The sequence below is a fragment of the Oryctolagus cuniculus genome, chromosome 19 (genome assembly GCF_964237555.1).
Source record: "Oryctolagus cuniculus chromosome 19, mOryCun1.1, whole genome shotgun sequence".
NCBI classification, from domain to species: Eukaryota; Metazoa; Chordata; class Mammalia; order Lagomorpha; family Leporidae; genus Oryctolagus; species Oryctolagus cuniculus.
Window position 1 is genome coordinate 7204682 of NC_091450.1, and position 15438 is coordinate 7220119.

Genomic DNA, 15438 nt, shown 5'->3' on the forward strand with positions numbered 1-15438 from the left:
CAGCAGCTTCAAGTGACAGGCTCTTATCACTCACAGACTCACTATGTTTGTCCTCTGCTTACTGGGGGACTTCCTTGATTCATTAGGTCAAGGCCGTATGCCCAACGGTGTTTCCAGAGCGTCACCTCTCTTTTTGAGAAAAGATGTCTTGGTTCCGATTTCTGGAATGATCAGTCCCTTATGGGAATTCGCCGGGTGAACTGACAGTAAAAGGAGGAGCTGAGAAGTGGTGTTATGTTTCTGAGAGGTGTGTTCCTAACCTAGGGTGACTTAGACCGAGGACAAGGACAAGGAAAGGGGCGTAGGAGCGGGTCCACAGGAACACCTGTCCTATTTTATACACAGAAGTGTTCAGCCTGATTCTAGAATCACAGACAAAAGCCAGTTAGCATCTTTTCGATTAAACTTGTTGTATTTAGTCTTTGACAGGTGAAGGAGGCTCAGTCCCACCATGGGGTCTGGATTTGCACCAAGACTCGAAAAGAGGGCAAAGGCTGCTTTGTCGCTTGCAGGGCCACACAGGAGGGAAGGAGAGAGCAGGGACCCAGTGACATGGAAGCCATGGCCTCCCAGTTCTGCTGTCACTTTTGCAAAGTCCTGAGAAGAACTCCCTGGAACTCCTTGTCACACGTGACAAGTTCAGGTTGCTCTGAGCTAGGTAGCTCCGCTGCCCTCTTGGTCAAAACACAACCTGTGTTGCTGATCCTTTGAGAGGAGCTGTGTCATTGGTTCAAAGGAGGCAGGAGCATGTGACGGTTCCAAGCTGCTTCCCCCATGGTGTGGTGGTGCAGGGGGCATTTTATAGATGACGCAGCAGACAGCTGGTGTGTGGAGATGCAGGTTGGGCAAGTTCTCATTGGAGGAGCTTGGAAACAGGTCAGCATGGCACTGGCTCCCGCATACAGCTGCTTTGCCAAGCAAAAAGCTGAAAAGGCAGAAGACCTTTGGACTTCGATAGCCTGTAGCACTGGGGCTGGGTGAAGTTTAAGGCAACTCCTTGACATTTTCAGGGGCAGTAGGCCGGGCCCCTGGGTTAAATGGAAAACAGGGGGCAGGGGTTCAGGGCAATGGATTAAGCCACCGCTTGGGATGCCTGCATCCCACATCAGAGTTCCCGGTTGGACTCCCAGCTGCTCCACTTCCAATCCAGCTCCCCTAATGCATCCTGGGAGGCAGCATATGATGCACAAGTGCTCTGGCCCTGCTGCTCATGTGGGAGCCCCAGATAGAGTCCCTGGCTTGTGGCTTCAGCCTGGCCTAGGCCTGGCTGTGCGGGCACATGGAGAGCGAAACCGTGGATGGAAGATCCCCATCTCTCTCTCTCTCCTTGTCACTCTACCTTTCAAGGAGAAGAAAATGATAAACACGTTTTTAAATTGCCAAAGAGAGGACCGGCATTGTGGCACAGCGGGTTAAACTGCCTACCTGCTACACCAGAATCCTATAACTTATTTTATTTTTACTTTTTATTATTTTTTATAGAAAGCTTTTTTAATAAACATAAATTTCAAAAGTAGAACTTTTGGATTCTAGCAGTGCATCCTGTAAGTTGAAGTGCTGGTTCGAGTCCTAGCTACCTGCTTCCCATCTAATTCCCTCGAACACCCCTCGGAAGGTAGCAGACAAGGGAACAAATATTTGGGACCCTGTCACCCATGTCCGAGACCCTAAGAGAGAAGCCTGGCTCCTGGCTTTGGGCTGTCCCATCCTCAATGTGGTGGCCATTAAAAAATATATTTATGTATTATTTGAAAGAGTGGCAGAGAGAAAAGAGAGAAAGATCTTCCATTCCTGGCTTCACTTCCCAGATGGTCACAACGGACAGGGCTGGACCAGGCCAAAGCCAGGATCCAGGAGCTTCATCCGGGTCTCCCACATGGGAGCAGGGGTCCAAGCACTTGGGCGATCTTCTGCTGCCTTCCCAGGCGCATTAGTAAGGAGCTGGGTTGGAAGTGGAGCAACCGGGACACGAACTGGTGCCCATACACGGGGTGCTGGCATTGTCGCCAGCAGCTTTACCCACAACGCCACAACACTGGCCCCTAAACAAATAGTGTTACAAATACCACTGTGAGCAGATTGACAGGTGGGAGCTTGGTGTTCCACCGCCTTCCCGCTCTGCGTTGGTGCTTCAGTCACTACATAGGGCAAATGTGGACTCCTGGAAAGGACGGGGCGGGGCCCTGGGACCGCTTCAGGGCCTCTGTCTTAAGGGTCCTGGGCGTTTCCTGCAGGCATCAAGGGAGAGAATCAGCAGAGAAAGGCAGACAGAGGACAAGGGACAAGGCCAAGCCGAGTGGCTGGGTGAGGTGAGAGTTCCGTCAAAGGTTACCTGAAGGCCGAGGAGAAGAGAGGAGACACCTTGGCGTTCCTGGTCTGGGTGCACCTGTGCTCCAGGAAGTGCGCCGCCCTACTTCCGGCTCTGGAGGGCGGGACTCACTTTGCCATCTGGGCTGAGCCCCCAGTGCCAGATGGTGAGCCAGCGCGAGGGTGGGGTGGGATGCTCTAAGCTACAGGTCTGGAGAAACTGATAAGAGATGCTACTTACTCCAGCCCCTCCCTGGCCTCCATGCTTCTGTCTTCTGGAAGACCTGCTGACTCAGAGGGGTCACAAGGGCCAGTCTTGGAGACGCCAGACAACAGGACTCAGGGCTTGAGGTGGCCGAAAGATCCACCCTCGCGGGGCAGAATGAGTCTGACAGCCACTCTGAAGTCTCAGACCCGAGGGTGGGGGAGGGCTCCAGGACCTTTCTGCCATGGTGTCTGAGAGTCTGGGGCAGGGGCCCAGCCCCACCCTGCTGCAAGGAAGACCTGCACCCCCTCAGCACCTCAGCTTCCCTCATGCTCCCTGGAAGGACATCTCTTGGGAGGGGGGCAACTTGCAGCCCAAGTCACCCTTCTCAGAGACAGAGATGGTTTGAGAAGGGGCTGGCAGGTTGAGGCTGGCTGGCTGGCTAGACTTGCTAATTTACAAGATAGTCCCCATGATGTGATAGAATCCATAAAGTGGTATATGGTTGTACGGGTGTTTGCCATGCCATTCTTTAACTTTACTGCCTGCTTGTTTTTCAGTTTTTTTTTCCTTTTTTTTGTATCAAAATATCAGAAAAGAGAGGGAAAAATTCTTTAAGATTTATTTATTTATTTGAAGGTCAGAGTTACACAGACAGAGAAGAAGAGGCAGAGTGAGTGAGTGAGTGAGAGAGAGAGAGAGAGGTCTTCCATGTGATGGTTCACTCCCCAGATGGGGGAACTTCCATAGCGATCCATCAGATCGGCTCAGTTCTGGCCATTGCAACCATGTGGGGAGTGAACCAGTGGATGAAGACTTCTCCTTCTCTCTCTCTCTCTCTCTCCCTTGCCACACTTAATAAATAAATTAAATTAATTGAAAGCTGTAGTGACCATGTCTCAAGCTGTCATGCCCTCCTGGGCTCTGGCACTCAGCCAAGTGGACCCCACCTTGTCATCCCTAAGCTTTCCGGGAGGGACAGACCCTGCCCAACACCTGATGCCAAGAGGTTGACCTTGTTTGCTCAGGAGGTGAGGTTCCCTTGATAAAGAGCAGGAGGGAGGGCTTGGAGCTGGTATAAAAGTTCTGGAAGGTTCTAAGGGGTTACCTTGCGCCTAAAGCTCTCAGGTGAGAGGTGTTAGGGATTCCTGGGTCTGCCTTTGAGGGGGTGGGGATTCAGATCTGATCTGGTCTGGGGAAGGGGATGCCTGGATTGAGTGGCAGGGAGTGTTAGTGAAGTGGGCACCTGGGTTGAAGCTATCTTGGCTATAGAGATGTGTCACTTGTCAGTTGAAGGACTAGGAACCTGGGACACTCAGGTGACTGGGAAAGGCCAGGCGTGTGTCGGTGGACAAAGAATCGTGACAAAGATCCCATCTGCTGGATCACTCCCCAACATGGCCACAATGGCCAGAGTTGGGTCGATCCGAAGCCAGGAGCTTGAGCTTCTTCCAGGTCTCCCAAGGGGGTGTAGAGTCCCAAGTGCTTGGGCATCTTCCACCGCCTTCCCAGGGCACTAGCAGAGAGCTGGATTGGAAGTGGAGCAGACGGGACTTGAACCGGTGCCCATATGGGATGGCGGCTCCAGGGGCGGAGGACTCACCTACTGCACTCCAGCGGCCAGCTTGTCGGTGTTGGCTCTGATGCTGGGTTCAGGAAATTCAGCCGTCTCCAGGCTGAGGCCTATCCTCCATCCTAATTCAGAAAGTACCAGTCCTGGCTGTCAGGAGACCTTCTGCTTGGAGGGGAAAAGGAGGGCATGGCTACAGCCAGACCAAGGGCGGGCCAGAGACAGTTGGACCCTGGAACATCAGGTCTGGAGGATGCATTGCAGGCTGTGGACAGTGCTGTGCACCTTGAGCCTGGGTCTGGCTAGGTGGGAGCTGAAGGGTCAGGCCACCCGGAGGCCAGAGGGAAAGGGGGAAACCTCCCCCTCTGCTCTCTTCTTCCCCCCTGCAGCCTCACGATGTGGACCTTCATGCTCCTGGGCCTTCTCTGTGCCTCGGCCTCTGCCAGTGCCAGTAAGTGAGCCGCTGGGACTCTGGGGGCGGGTGGCGGGAAGGGGCCCCTGCTCGGCTGGTGGCCAAGGCTTGCAGGGCCGCCCCTGAGCGGTGGGAACTGGGAGGTCCTTGCCTCCAAGCCCCCCTTTCTTTCCACTGCAGTCCAGGCCAGGTCCTCCTCCTACAATGGCGAGTACGGAAGTGGAGGAGGGGAGCGATTCTCCCACTCTGGCCACCAGCTGGAAGGGCCCATCACAGCCATCCGTGTCCGGGTCAACAGCCTCTATATCGTGGGGTAAGGCTCTTCTGCGTTCCTCCAAGGTCTTAGAACTCAGGAAGTGCTCTTTCACTCTGGACCACCTGTGGCTCAACCTGTTGGTCCCTAGTGAGGCAGGATATGGGGATAGTTGTGAGAGGACTCGGCTTCCAGAACCGTACCCTTTGGACTCCTCCCTCCCCGAATATGCCTGGTGGTGGCAAATCGTTAATAACCACTAACTCTCAGGGGCCTGGAAGTCGTCAGCCCAGCCCACCCCGCCTTCTGCAGTTTAAAGTTTCTTTCCAATATCCCTGCTGGGTGCCCTGCAACTTTGCTCAACGCCAATCTTGAGCAGTCCCCACTTCATTGCTAGTCGGAAAATTCTATCACATACAGGCCAGCACCCCTGCTCAAGAGGCTAATCTCTGCAAGCGGCGCCGGGACACCAGATTCTAGTCTCATTTTGGGTGTCGGATTCTGTCCCGGTTGCTCCTCTTGCAGTTCAGCTCTCTGCCTTGGCACGACAGTGCAGTGGAGGATGGCCCAAGTCCTTGGGCCCTGCTCCCGCATGGGAGACCAAGGGAAGCACCAGGCTCCTGGCTTCGGATCAGTGCGGTTTGCCCGCCGCAGCGAACCGGGTGTACTGGCCACTGGAGGGTGAACCAACGGAAAAGGAAGACCGTTCTCTTTGTCTCTCTAATCACTGTACACTGTGCTTGTGAAAAAAAAAAATTTCTAACATGTGCAGAGCCAAAGTGTGTCCGCTGATCCTGGATCTGCCTCCTGGGACAGCAGGGACAAGCCTCTTCCCTCTCCCACAAGGGAGCCACTCAGCTGTTAGAAAATCCCTTTGCTTCCACAAGTGCGGGATGCGGGAGGGGCATCGTAGGAGGCTGGACTCCAAATTCAAGGCCTGCCATGTGCTGTGTGTGGGCGACTCTGGGCAAGCTGCCTTCCTTCTCTGCACCTGCTGTCAGCCAGGCCAGGAGCTGAAGTTCTTTGTGTGGTCCTCCAGGGCTCACCCGGCCTACACTTTTGGGGCAACTAGCAGGGACTGCTCATGCTAGTGTCCAGTTTGGAGGACTCCACGTGCAGGCCAAAAGGTCCTGAACTCTGATGACCTAATCAGTGTCCCGTTCCTGCCCTCCCACCCATCCCCAGTCTCCAGGTGCGCTATGGCAAGGTGTGGAGCGACTACGTGGGTGGCAAGCTGGGAGACCTGGAGGAGATCTTTCTGCACCCAGGGGAGTCAGTGATCCAGGTGTCTGGGAAGTACAAGTACTATCTGAGGAAGCTGGTCTTTGTGACCGACAAGGGTCGCTACCTGTCCTTTGGGAAAGACACAGGCACGAGCTTCAACGCTGTCCCCTTGCACCCAAACACCGTGCTCCGATTCATCAGTGGCCGAGCTGGCTTATTCGTCAACGCCATTGGCCTGCACTGGGACAACTACCCCAGAAACTGCTGAGCCCGCCTCCTCCGTGGCAGGGCCCCGTGGTGGGGTGTGACAACTCCCTGATCACCATTTCCATACAAATGGCTCAATAAAAGGACATGGCTAAAGCTGGTGTGCATGTGGGTGTGTGCAGGCGGGACCCACTCTTGGAGGGCGGTGTGAATCTCAGCTCTGGCTACCTGCTGCTAAGAGTGGGAGCAGCAGGGAGACAGGTGTTGAGAATCCTGGGCTCTTCCGTACGTCACAAGGAGAGGAGACGCTGGTTTGAACCAACTCTTTTCGGGGTTAGCTCATGAGAATGTCTGTCCAAACAGGAGTTCTGAAGGGAAGGCTCAGCGGGGGCACACCGCCGAGCCCCAGGTGTGCCTCTCTGGCGCCCTCCCCCCTGAGAAGGGGCTGGCTTCTCTGACCAAAGGCTGTCCCCTCTCCCTGGAGCTCAGCTGCAGGTGGGTGGCCTGCACCTCTGTCCTCCCATCTGTCCCAGATGCGATCTCCCTGCTGAAGTTTCGCCCCAGTTTGTGCTTAAGGACTCCACCCCATTCCCCAGGCCAGTTCTCCCTCGTCTTACCCCTAACCTGGTGCTCTTGCTTAGCCCTCTAGGAACTGGCGCTCAGGCAGGTGAGAAGCCCGTGGCTGAGACACACCCATGTCCCGTATTAGAGCGAGTGGGTTTCATTCCTGACTCCACCTTCCTGCTGACGTGGCTCCTGGGAGGCAGCAGGGACGGTTCAGGATGGTTCAAGTGCCACCCACACGGAGCGCCGGTTGAGTTCTCCTCCAGCTTCTGCCCACATTCCCACCTCTCTAACAAACAGAATTAAAAATTGACAGTCTTTCCAGAGGGACCCAGTATTTCAACAGTGTGAACTTGGCCAAGATAACAGCCAAAGTGGAAATTCTGGGGATAGGCACTTAGTATGGTGGTTAAGTTGCCACTAGGGGCTGCGTCCCATATCTGAGTGCCTGGGATCAAGGCCTGGCTCTACTTTTGTTTTTTAAGACTTTTTCAAAAAATGTATTTATTTGAGAGTTACAGAGAGGCAGAAGCAGAGGCAGAGGCAGAGGCACAGAGAGAGAGAGAGAGAGAGAGAGAGAGAGGTCTTCCATCTGCTGGTTCACTCCCAGATGGCTACAACGGCCAGACCTGGGCCAATCTGAAGCCAGGAGCCAGGAGCCAGGAGCTTCTTCTGGGTCTCCCACGTGAATACAGGGACCCAAGGACTTGGAGCATCTTATACTGCTTTCCCAGGCCATAGCAGAGAGCTGGATCACAAGTGGAGCAGCCTGGTCTCGAACCAGCACCCATACAGAATGCCAGCACTGCAGAAAGCAGATTTATCCACTACTCCACAAGCTGGCTCCACTTTTGAGTCCAGCTTCCTATTAATGCCAACCATGTGGGAGGCCTGCATTGAGTTCTGGGTTCCTGGCTTCAGTCTGGCCCAGCATGCCTGTCGTGGGCATTTAGGGAGTGAACCAATGGATGGGACATCTCTGTCTGCCTTTCATAGAGCATGAATATAAATTTTTTACAAAAGTAAAGCCAAAGTAGAGACATTTTCATCTTTGATTGCCCCAAGTACAAGGGGTTAGTTAGAATTCAGGGGAAGCATTAAGATGGCTGGATAGAGTCAGTGAGGACACAAAGTGGCTTTGGGAAGAATTTCAAAACTATAAAATACTGGCAGTTTTAGGTTTTGGTGGTAGTGGTGGGCAGTAACATATTGCTTCCCATATACATTTCTTTGTGTCACGGGCAATGTCAAAATCATATTTCTCCCAGTGAGACAAAGAGAAGTTACAGACATGTAATTTTGTAAAAAAAAAAAAAAAATAACAAAAACAAAAACCCAATGCCTATGAAAAGAAGCCCACCACTAGCACGTTTTCATAACAATTCCGTGGGTGCCAGATGTTGCTGTGGATCCATTCTGAGAGGAGGATGGTGGTGGGGGCAAGAGGCGTGGAGTCACCACACAGACCCCAGGTGTGGGTGAAAGCAGGCCAGAGGCAAACAGCTGGAAGACTCATTTATTTCAGTTGGTACAGCAGCGTATAGAGCCAAGGCAGCCAATCTGGTCAAGGGGTGGTCTATGCTCTAACCAATCACAGCCTGTTGCCAGGCAGTTTCCAAAGCCATCCAATCACAGCGTGTTGCCAGGCAGTTTCCGTTGCCTGTGGCCATCTTGGCATGGCCTTCTCATTCCACCACAAATTCCATCACAGAATATTATGCCATTGGAATTCTTTTTGAGCTATAAATATCATAGATCTTACCCTTTTCAAGTGTGCAAGTGATTTTTAGTATATTTATAAGGTTTGTACATCCAGCATCGCATATTCCAGAATACCTACGAAAACAACAACAAAAACAAAACCCGAGGCCGTGAGTTGTCTCCCCAGCCTCCCTTGAGCCCAGCAGAGTCATGTTCTCATGTGTGAACCTGAGGAAGAATTAAATCAGGCTGATAACAAAGCCATTGCCTTACATACTCATTTGTGGTGAGAACATTTACGATCTACTTTTAGCAATTCTGATGAAAGTCACCATTCCATGTGATCTATTGATCACTAAAGGCTGCTTCTTCCTTTCACCTGAAACTTTGGATGCTCTGATCAACATCTTGCCTCTCTCCATCCAGTGTTCTGCCAAGCTTCTCATGACTACCACTTTGTTTTTTTGTTTTTTTGTTTTTGTTTGTTTTTTGTTTTTTTGTAAAGATTATTTATTTGAAAGGCAGAATGACAGAGAGGGAGAGACAGGGAGAGATCTTCCATCCACTGATTTACATCCCATACAGCTGCAATTGCTGGGGCTGGTCCAGGCTGTAATCAGGAGCCTAGAATCTCATCTAGGCCTCTCATGTTGGTAGCAGGGACCCAAGCAGTTAGGCCACCCTCCACTGCTTCCCCAGGTGCATCAGCAGGAAGCTGGATCAGAACTGGAGCAGCTGGGACTCAGATCAGCCTCTGATACGGGAAGCCGCTTAGCCCACTGTGTCATTACTCTGGCCCCTGCTGACGGCCACCCTGCTCTCAAATTCTGAGTTGGTATTTCTTAGATTCTACACGTAAGTGGGATGTGGTATGTATTTGTCTCTCTGTGCCTGATTTCCCTTAGCATAATGCCCTTCAGGTTCACCCCTAGGGTTACAAAGGACAGGGTTTGGGAATACAGCTGACTCAGAGGTCATTAGGACATAAATAGTGAAGTTCATGTGCTACAGTGAAGTTCATGTGCTGGGTGTGGAAGAAGCCATTCAGGAAAGCAACAGGTATAGAAAAGGAGAAAGGCAGGACTAAGCGAACTGGGAAACACCAGTGGTGGTTGGTACAAAGAGGAGGCAGTTACAGAACTATAGAAGGGGGGTTAATGTTGTGGCACAGCAGGTTAAGGCACCACGCTGCATCCCATACTGCAGTGCCCAATTGGAGACCTGGCTACACTCCTTCTGGTCCAGCTCCCTGCCTCTGATAATGGCTCAAGTGATTGAGTTCCTGCTACCCATCTTGGATGGAGCTCCTGGCTCCTGGCTTTATGCTGGCCCAGCCCCAGCTGTTGTAGGCATCTGGGGAGTGAACCAATGGATGGAAGATCTCTCTCCTTCTCTCTGTCTGCACTCAAATCAATAAATAAAGAAAAAAAGAACAAGAGAATGGAGTGGTATGGAAGGCAAGGAGAAGGCAAGAGAGAAATTCCAAGCAGTGGCTAAGGCCAGGAGAAATGGAGAAAAAGGAAAGATCTCCGTTTCTTGCATGGTGGCTGTGAGGAGGTCATTCATTAACCTTTTTTTTTTTTTTTTTTTTTTTTTTTTGGACATGGCAGAGTTAGAGAGTGAGAGAGAGAGAGAGAGAGTGAGAAAGGTCTTCTTTTTCTGTTGGTTCACTCCCCAAATGGCTGCTCCAGCTGGTGCTGCGCCGATCCAAAGCCAAGAGCCAGGTGCTTCCTCCTGCTTCCCATGCGGGTGCCGGGCCCAAGCACTTGGGCCATCCTCCACTGCCTTCCCAGGCCACAGCAGAGAGCTGGACTGGAAGAGGAGCAACCGGAACAGAATCCAGTGCTCCAACTGGGACTAGAACCTGGTGTACCGGTGCATTCATTATCTTCATAAGGACAGCTTCAGTGGCCTGCAGGATTTGGCTGAAGCAGACTGCAATTTGCTAAGGAATGAATGGGAGGTGAGGTCACACAGCAGCGCTGGTATTTCAAGAAGTTTTTCTCTAGAAAGACAAAAATAAGCTGGTAAGTCATAGCTGTGGGGGCTGTGAGGAAGAACTTTCTTTTTTTTGTACAGACAAGAGAGGAGAATGTTAATGTGATGGAGAGGAAGGAGGAAGCTGATGATTCTGGAAAGATGAGATAATGACTGGAACAGGTGAGAGGAGACCGAGGAAGCTAACTGGAGAGTGAGAAAGGCAGGAAGAAGACTGACATGTGTGAAGTTACAGGTTACTCTGCATGGGGGGCAGTGAGAGTAAAACTTGAGGGAATGCTGAACTCTTATTTGTTAGGTTAAATAGTTATGGCTGTACAGAGTCTAGCAAGAGAGAAACATACACATACATAAAGGTGTTTCTGCGTTAAATCACAGAAGGCCAATGTTTTGGACTAAGGTCCCCACGCAGGGTCCCGAGACACCAGATCAAAACAGGGTCACTCATACTAAAGTTAATCATCACCAAACTGAAACTGGTCTTCCAAGAAACCAGGAGGGGGATGAAAACCCAAACAGGCCAATTTCAATTGGCATCATAATGAAGTCCCTTACAGAAAGGGAACCTAAGGGCCAGCACTGTGGCGTAGTGGGTAAAGCCTTGCAGTGCTGGCATCCCATATGGGCACTTGGTGAGTCCCGGCTGCTCCACCTCCGATCAAGCTCCCTGTTATGGCCTGGGAAAGCAGTGAAGGATGGCCCACATGGGAGACCCACAAAAAGCTCCTGGCTCCTGACTGGCACAGCTCTGGCCATTGTGAGCCAGGAGCCAGGAGTTTCTTCCGGGTCTCCCAAGTGGTGCAGGGGCCCAAGGACCTGGGCCATCTTCTACTGCTATCCCAGGCCATAGCAGAGAGCTGATTGGAGGTGGAGCAGCTGGGTCTCGAACCGGAGCCCACATGGGATGCTTACACCATAGGTGGCAGCTTTACCCACCATGCCACAGTACCGGTCCCCCACGGCCCCCCAGGGTGTTTTTTGTTTCTGCTTTCTTCAGCTCTTCTCTATTTATTTATTTATTTTTTGGACAGGCAGAGTTAGACAGTGAGAGAGACAGAGAGAGAGTTATAGACAGTGAGAGGGACAGAGAGAAAGATCTTCCTTCTGTTGGTTCACTCTCCTAATGGCCACCACGGCCGGCGTGATCCAAAGCCAGGAGCCGGGTGCTTCCTCCAGGTCTCCCATGCAGGCGCAGGGACCCAAGCACTTGGGCCATCCTCCACTGCCTTCTCGGGCCACGGCAGAGAGCTGGACTGGAAGAGGAGCAGCTGGGACAGAATCTGATTCCCCAACTGGGACTAGAACCTGGGGTGCTGGCGCCGCAGGCAGAGGATTAGCCTAGCTGGCCAGCTCTTCTCTGTCTATAAAACTGAAATCAAGTCCTTGTGGTACTCACCCGAAGTTGTGAGTTCACTTCCTGGTGAGTACTAAGAAATGTGCCAGGGGGCCGGCACCGTGGCTCACTTGGTTAATCCTCCGCCTGCGGCACCGGCATCCCATATGGGCGCCAGGTTCTAGCCCCGGTTGCCCCTCTTCCAGTCCAGCTCTCTGCTGTGGCCAGGGAGTGCAGTGGAGGATGGCCCAGATGCTTGGGCCCTGCACCCGCATGAGAGACCAGGAGGAAGCACCTGGCTCCTGACTTCGGATTGGCGCAGCGCCGGCCGTGGAGACCATTTTGGGGGGTGAAGCAACAGAAAAAGAAGACCTCTCTCTCTGGAAAGAAAGAAAGAAAGAAAGAAAGAAAGAGAGAGAGAGAGAGAGAGAGAGAGAGAGAGAGAGAGAGAGAAAGAAAGAAAGAAAGAAAGAAAGAAAGAAAGAAAGAAAGAGAGAAAGAGAGAAAGAAAGAAAGAAAGAAAGAAAGAAAGAGAGAGAGAGAGAAAGAAAGAAAGAGAGAGAGAAAGAAAGAAAGAAAGAAAGAGAGAGAGAAAGAAAGAGAGAAAGAAAGAGAGAAAGAAAGAGAGAAAGAAAGAGAGAAAGAAAGAGAGAAAGAAAGAGAGAAAGAAAGAGAGAAGGAAAGAGAGAAGGAAAGAGAGAAAGAAAGAGAGAAAGAAAGAGAGAAAGAGAGAAAGAAAGAGAGAAAGAAAGAGAGAAAGAAAGAGAGAAAGAGAGAAAGAGAGAGAGAAAGAGAGAAAGAAAGAGAGAAAGAAAGAAAGAAAGAAAGAGAGAAAGAGAGAAAGAAAGAAAGAAAGAGAGAAAGAAAGAGAGAAAGAAAGAAAGAAAGAGAGAGAGAAAGCGAGAAAGAGAGAAAGAGAGAAAGAAAGAAAGAAAGAAAGAGAGAAAGAGAGAAAGAAAGAAAGAAAGAGAGAAAGAAAGAGAGAAAGAAAGAAAGAAAGAGAGAGAGAGAGAAAGAAAGAAAGAAAGAAAGAAAGAAAGAAAGAAAGAAAGAAAGAAAGAAAAGAAAAAGAAAATGTGCCAGAGAAGCTGTCTCACAAAGTAATTTATTTGCAGCAAATCAAGAGAGCACAAGGATTCATTCCCAAAGCCCTGACTGCAAGAGCAGAGGTAAATGTGCATCTTTTCTTTTTAGGGGAAATCAATCTATCAGAGGGAAAGTTCCCGCCATCACATGTAAGGGCAGGCACAAGCTCGTGCTGGCCCAGTTTAGAACACGTTCCCGGCCGGCGCCGTGGCTCACTAGGCTAATTCTCCGCCTGTGGCGCCGGCACCCAGGGTTCTAGTCCCAGTTGGGGCGCCAGATTCTGTCCCGGTTGCTCTTCTTCCAGTCCAGCTCTCTGCTGTGGCCCGAGAGTGCAGTGGAGGATGGCCCAAGTGCTTGGGCCCGGCACCTGCATAGGAGACCAGGAGGAAGCACCTGGCTCCTGGCTTCAGATAGGCGCAGCGCGCTGGCCATGGCGGCCATTTGGGGGGTGAACCAAGGGAAAGAAGACCTTTCTCTCTGTCTCTGTCTAACTCTGCCTGTAAAAACAAACAAACAAACAAACAAAAAAACAAAAAAAACACGTTCTCACACAGGTTACACGTGATGGTAAGAAGGCTTAAGGCGCCAGCGCTGTGGTGTAGCGGGTAGAGCCGTTGCCTGCAGCGCCAGCATCCCATATGGGCGCTGGTTCAAGTCCTGGCTGCTCTACTTCCGATCCAGCTCTCTGCTGTGGCCTGGGAAAGCAGTAGAAGATAGCCCAAGTGCTTGGGCCCCTGCACCTGCTCCTGGCTTCGGATTGGCCCGGTTCCAGCTGTTGCAGCCATCTGGGAAGTGCACCATCAGATGGACAACCTCTCTCTCTCTCTGCCTCTGCCTCTCTGCAACTCTGCCTTTCAAATAAATAAATAAATAAATCTTTAAAAAAAAAAAAAAAAGGCTTTAGCTCCTCCTGGAGCAGATACCTTCATAATTTTTAAAAAGATTTATTTATACGAAAGGTAGAGTTAAAGAGTTAGAGAGAGAGAGAGAGACAGAAAGATCTTCCATCTGCTGGTTCACTACTCAAATAGCCAAAACAGCCGGGGTCAGGTCAAAGCCAGGAGCCTGGAATTACATCTGGATCTCCCACGTGGGTGGCAGGGGGTCAAGTACCCAGGCCATCTGCTGCTGCTTTTCCAGGCAGATTATCAAGGAGCTGGATTGGAAGTCGAACAGCTGGGCCCCAAACCAGGGTTCATATGAAATGCCAGTGTCACATATCTGCATATGAAAATGAAGTGTCACCTATCTTAGAATTAAAATGAAGCACTGGAGCCAGTGTTGTGGAGTAGCAAGCTAGGCTGCAGCCTGCATCCCATATCAGAGTGCTCCCCTCTAGAGCACCTGGGAAAGAGGAAAAAGGCCCAATGCTTGGGCTTCTGCCACCCTCGTGGAAACCCTGGATGGAGTTCCAGGCTCCAGGCTGCCGCCTGGCTCTGCTCCAACCCTTGTTGCCATCTGGGGAGTGAACCAGCAGATGAAAGAGCTCTCTCTTTCTCTCACTCTGCCTTTCAAATAAATCTTTATCAGAAATAAAAGGAGGGGCCAGCATTGTGGCACAGAGTGTATAGCTGCTACCTGCGACGCCAGCATCCCATATGGACACTGGTTCTTGCCTGGTTGTTCCACTTCCGATCCAACTCCCTGCTAATGGCCTGGAGAAAGCAGTGGAAGATGGCCCAAGCCCTTGAGCCCCTGCCAGCCACGTGGGAGACCCGGAGGAAGCTGCTGGCTTTGGCTTGACCCAACCCTGGCCGTGGCAGCCATCTGGGGAGTGAACCAGCAGATAGAAGAATTCTCTCTTTCAAATAAACAAATAAATCTTCAAAAGAACAACAACAAGGCCAGCGCCGCGGCTCACTAGGCTAATCCTCCGCCTAGCGGCGCTGGCACACCGGGTTCTAGTCCCGGTTGGGGCGCCGGATTCTGTCCCGGTTGCCCCTCTTCCAGGCCAGCCCTCTGCTGTGGCCAGGGAGTGCAGTGGAGGATGGCCCAGGTGCTTGGGCCCTGCACCCCATGGGAGACCAGGAAAAGCACTTGGCTCCTGGCATCGGATCAGCGCGGTGCGCCGGCCGCAGCGCGCCGGCCGCGGCGGCCATTGGAGGGTGAACCAACAGCAAAGGAAGACCTTTCTCTCTGTCTCTCTGTCTCTCTCTCTCACTGTCCACTCTGCCTGTCAAAAAAAAAAACAAAAAAAAAAAAACAACAAAAAAAAAAAAACAAAAGAACAACAACAAAAAATTCAGTGGTGATCACTTTAAAAAAAATAAACAGATTAAGCCAAAGGTGACCTTTGGATGCTTCCTGGGCCATCTGCACAGGTAACTGCCCTTGTAGTAGGGTGTGGACCCGTCCAGCATGGGCCGGGATTGCACCTCTCCCTGGAATATGAGTAAAAACCTCAAAGACAGCTTTGGAGAACATCAGGCGCTTTTAGGGTCTTTGAAATAGAGATGAGTCACTATACAGACTTTTGAGCTGCTTGGAGGCACCGTTAGCCAGGGACGACCTGGCCCCGGGCCAGCTGTTTCGCGGGCAGATCTCCAGGGCGGTGGACTGCTCCTGCGTTGGGAGGCGC

At 51.5% G+C, this 15438-nt stretch overlaps 1 protein-coding gene and 1 long non-coding RNA gene across 5 annotated transcripts in view; one reads left to right on the forward strand and one right to left on the reverse strand.

Moving 5' to 3' along the window:
- Positions 1-15438, reverse strand: part of LOC127491461 (uncharacterized) — a 33584-nt gene that overhangs the window by 17515 nt on the left and 631 nt on the right. Inside the window, exon 2 of one of the 4 annotated variants that reach the window (XR_011384738.1) lies at positions 8243-10448. The exons of the other annotated variants lie outside the window; for them this stretch is intronic. This is a non-coding gene — a long non-coding RNA (uncharacterized lncRNA). Of the gene's footprint in view, positions 1-8242; positions 10449-15438 lie in introns of those variants that run through there. 4 annotated transcript variants of the gene reach the window in all.
- LOC100340230 (zymogen granule membrane protein 16) lies at positions 3081-6308 on the forward strand. The gene is made up of 3 exons (XM_070064880.1): positions 3081-4533; positions 4675-4807; positions 5933-6308. The coding sequence occupies exons 1-3, from the start codon at positions 4479-4481 to the stop codon at positions 6237-6239; spliced, it is 495 nt and encodes a 164-aa protein (XP_069920981.1). The 5' UTR covers positions 3081-4478; the 3' UTR covers positions 6240-6308.